Source organism: Merops nubicus, unplaced genomic scaffold (assembly GCF_000691845.1).
Source record: "Merops nubicus isolate BGI_N331 unplaced genomic scaffold, ASM69184v1 scaffold37421, whole genome shotgun sequence".
NCBI classification, from domain to species: domain Eukaryota; kingdom Metazoa; phylum Chordata; class Aves; order Coraciiformes; family Meropidae; genus Merops; species Merops nubicus.
This window is the reverse complement of record NW_008588279.1, coordinates 9,311-13,502: the sequence shown is the minus strand read 5'-3', so window position 1 is coordinate 13,502 and position 4,192 is coordinate 9,311. Positions and strand designations below refer to the sequence as shown.

The window sequence follows — 4,192 nt, the reverse complement described above, 5'->3', positions numbered from 1 at the left end:
TGGGGATCAGTGTGGATGGGAAATGGCACTAGTGGATGAGCTCAAATTCTGCCCTGCTTTGATTGGCACAAGTTTCCTTGCAAAGGGAAGAGGGAGGAGGGGAAGGGGAGGAAATCAAAGCTGAGCTTTGCATGGCTCACAGGGAGGAGCAGCTTAGTGAATAGGAACTGCTGCTCCCGCTGCCAGCTCTGTATAAATAGCTCCTTAATAGGATGGTTTGATTCTTTTTTGCTTTTTGTGTCCTCTCAGCCCCCCCAAACTGGAATTAGGCTGGGAAGCTGTGGGGAGGCTCCTTGGGGAATGACATTTTTGCTGCGGCCTTTCACAAACCCCACAACCCCTCCTGAAATCACGAGGACTTTGCACCGGGCTGTTAAAATGCAGCTGCCTCTGGGGAGAAGGCGTCACCTGGTGCCCTGGGTCCTACCCCACCACTTATCTCTGTTTGCTGAATTGCTCTGTGAGCTTCAGGCAATGATGACTTCTGGGTGGAGTAGAAAGCCCAGTGTGGTCGGAGAGCCCTGCCCACTCCCCAGACTCAGCACGCCCTGCCTGCAGCCAGCAGCCCCAGCCAGCACTGCCAGGGCTTCAGCCTGGTGGCTGGAACACTGTGGAAACTTCTGCCAAGGTCAGCCTGAGCTCCCTGCCAGACACAGGGTGCCACAAGTGCCACCTCCCCGTACCTTAATGAGAAGCTCCCGGCTCAGGGAGTGATTGTTCTCGTCGGAGAAGATCTCTGAGAGCTCGTGGAAGGTGCGGAAGCTCTCCCTGCTCGGGGAGAAACACGGGGGGAAGTCAGTGATGGTGCCACCCTAGGGTCTCTTCTGCTCACCCAAAGGACACCCACAATCCCCACAGCTCTAGCAGAGCCTTGCTGTTCAGGGGCTATTCCAGGGTGTTTTGCATGGAATGGAGGAGCAGGTGATCTCCTCACTCTCCTTAGGTCTCTGACACCTCATGCTGGTCCTTGACCTTTGGGCACGCTCCAAGAGGCAATGTTGGAGCTGAGACTATCCCACCTACACATTCAAGGGCATAACCTCCCCCTTGAATCCTCCCCACAGCTGCAGGAGCCCAGAAGCCACTGCTTACCGTAGGACCTCATCCCAGGTCTTCTTCAGCCGGTGAACAGCGTTGCACTGCAGAGCCGAGAGGATGGCTCGGAGGGAGGAGAAGTTCTTCAGGATGCGGCACTCCTGGGGGCAGACAAGAGAGGGCTCAGCGCTAGAGAAAGCCCGGGGGTCTGCCAGGGTTGGCACACCACAGAGCCTCAGCCCTGGGCGAGGCAGGAGGCGAGCAGGGTGGCGAGCTGTCCTACCCGAGCCACTTCGATCCACCGCTCCACCACCTTCGCCCGCTGCTGCGGCTTCAGGGTCCGGTCCCCCAGACAGGTGGCAATGACACAGTTGGCCACGCTGTTGAACTGCGAGACGGTGGCACGGATGGTGGGTGCCAGGTGCTCTTTGCCCTTCTTGTCTCGCTGGGACCAGATGCAGCCCAGGCAGTGGTAAGGCACCACTTTCTTAAACAGCTCCTGGAAGAGAAAGGGATGGAGACGGGTCTCTTTGGGAACCCTGGGAAGGGAAGAGGCCAGGAGGAAAAGGTGGAAGGGAAGAGACAGGCCCGTGCCCAGAGCAGCAGGCAGGAGGTGGGCACAGCACCACCAGCCCGGCTGTTGAATGAATACTCACAGCATCCATCAGCGTGAACTGCTCTGCCACCATCTCCGGGGAGAAGGAGAGGAAATCTGGCTTCCCATCCCCGACCCCGTTCTCCTCCACCAGCTGGAAGGTGCAGCCACCATGGTCCACAGCTGTGAGACACGGCACGAAGCTGAGCTCACAGCGAGCTGGGGCCCACGCCAACCCACACCCCCCACATCCCACCTCCCTGGCTCCCACTTCCCATCTGGCTTCACGCCTGGAGAAACCAGGCTCAGATAAAAGGACAGTCATGTCAAACTGGGTGCAAGTGTCTGCAGGGGATTAAAGGCAGATTAGCTAAGCCGTTTATTAATCCCACTTCTGGTTCAGTGGATTAGCTTCCCAGTGCATCCCCATGTAAACGCAGGCAGGGTCTAGGGGTGCGCAGTCCCCAAAGTTCTGGAGATCCCTTTGGAGACCCAACCAGTAGCACTCTCTCCACCTGCAGCCCCAGATGACCCCAGAGAAGTAGGGGAAAGGGCCCCACCTTCTGCTTCAGCCTCGCTCTTCTCCTGCTGCTGGAATTGGGCCAGCAGGATGCGGGCTCTGCGCTCCAGGTCCGAGCCAGGGATGTTGTGGCGCACGTAAGAGATGAGCTGCTTGAGGCAGGAGAAGTCCGGGGGCTTGCGGAAGTCCTCAGAGTACTGGTCCAGCCAGGCACCCAGGATGGAGGAGATGGTGCTGCAGGGAGGGGGGCAAACAGAGGCAAGTCTGCGTGAGGACTGGGTGCCAGGAGAAACCCGTGTGTGCATGCATGAGCGCCAGGCACCGGGGGCACCCCTGGTACAACAGGTGCCTTTGTACAGAACAGAGGAGCTGCCATCAGAGCCACACGTCCTGTCCACCCACAGCGTGGTCAGACTTACTTCTTCAGCTCCATCCTCTCGTCCACAGCATGCCTGGCATGGTCCCCATTCGCCTGCACGTGGAGCTTGCCATACCTGGGGGGGCACAGCGAGGAGGCAGTGAGCATCCTGGGCTCAGCCGTGTCTCAGGGCTGCCTCTTCTCCCTCCACGTCACCCCCAGCTCTGCCAGGGGTCAGGATGAACCCCTCACACCCTGTCCTGCTGCCCCCACTCTGCCACAGCCCCCACGTTACAAGGAGCCAGCACCAGCCACCTCACAGCAGGGTACCAGCTGGAAGGGCTCCAGCTCTCTGGGAAGTTGTGTCCTCCCTGCCCTGCCCCAAATCCTTCAGGCTGATGGAGTTGGGAGGAGCTCATCAGCCCTCCAAGGCATAGTAGCAGAAGATATTGGGGCTCTCAGGCTCCAGCTGCCTTCTGGGGCTCGGGGCAGCCTCACCTGTTAAGCAGCAGGTCCAGCACTTGCTTGGTGGTGGCAAAGGCCCGGTAAGTGCACAGGAAGATGGTGACATAGGTGGAGTCATTGCCCTTGAAGGCTGAAACCAGGTACTCCACCAGCTTCTCCAAGGTCCCAGCTTTTATTGTCCGCACCTTACACGTCTCGTAGAGGTTTAAGGCCGACTCATTCTCAAACTGCCAGGACAGGAGCAGGAGTCAGTGGGTTGGGTGAGACAGACACATACAAGTACAACGCAGTCCCACCAGCTTCACAAGCCACTGTCTGAGTCTAGGCTTGGACCACAGACCCCCTGCAGTGCCTCTGGCTCTTGTGACGGGCCTGGGGAAGGGAAGCCAGGTCTCCTCAGACACCAAATACCAGCAACCCAGCTGAGAAGACTTGAGCATTTGGGAAATCCCAGAAAAAGCCTCAAGGTTGCCAAAATCTACATGCAAATCAGAGTTCCCCTATTTTGCAAAATGGGGCTTCAGGTAGTTTCCCCTGGGCCCATTCCCATGGGGCAGAGGCCAGCAAGTGCTCCCATGCCCCCACTCCCAGACAAATACAGGATTCCCAGATAAGGCTTGGAAGGACCCACCAGGATGTGACTGTATAGGGGAGCAATAAGAGGGCAAGACATGGGCTGGTATCAAACCTGCCCAGCTCTGACATCAGGTCACCATGTCTCTGGCAGAGAAACATCTCCAAACACACGTGGCAGGAGGCTGGCAGAGCCCCCAGCTTACCCCCAGCCATCGCTGCCCCTTGTTGGCCGTGTGATGGAGCTGCACTTTCCGGAGTGATATGCTGTAGATCACACCATCCTCCAGCTCTTCTCCAATCTCCTGCGTGGAGCTCTGCACGGGAGGACAAGATACACCATGAGATAAGGGGAGGAAAGCGTGGTGGAGATGCTCTGTGGGCTCACACGAGGCACCTTGGCACGGCAAAGGGAACAGCTGGCAGGCAGCGAGTCTCCCTGGCCTGCTCACAGATACAAATTTCTGCTCTGGGGGATGGAGACCACCAAAAATCTGGTGAGGAAAGAGGAGATGCTTCTTAGGGCAGGTCCTCAGGCACACGCCTCTCCTAGCTCCCCCAACCCCACGTGCCAGCGTGGGGGTCTGTGGTGGCTCCAGCTACACAAGGACAATTTGGTTCCCTCCTCCTCCTCCTCCTCTCCCAC

General features: G+C 58.2%; 1 protein-coding gene across 1 annotated transcript; it reads right to left on the bottom strand.

Moving 5' to 3' along the window:
- Positions 1-683: 683 nt before the first annotated feature.
- LOC103781503 (ral guanine nucleotide dissociation stimulator-like) lies at positions 684-3,943 on the bottom strand (the record flags this gene model as incomplete). Its single annotated transcript, XM_008949221.1, has 8 exons — positions 684-768; positions 1,093-1,196; positions 1,319-1,534; positions 1,692-1,813; positions 2,191-2,384; positions 2,570-2,644; positions 3,007-3,200; positions 3,753-3,943. Coding segments are annotated over 8 exons (1,181 nt in total), but the record flags the coding sequence as incomplete, so codon positions are not given.
- Positions 3,944-4,192: the final 249 nt, after the last annotated feature.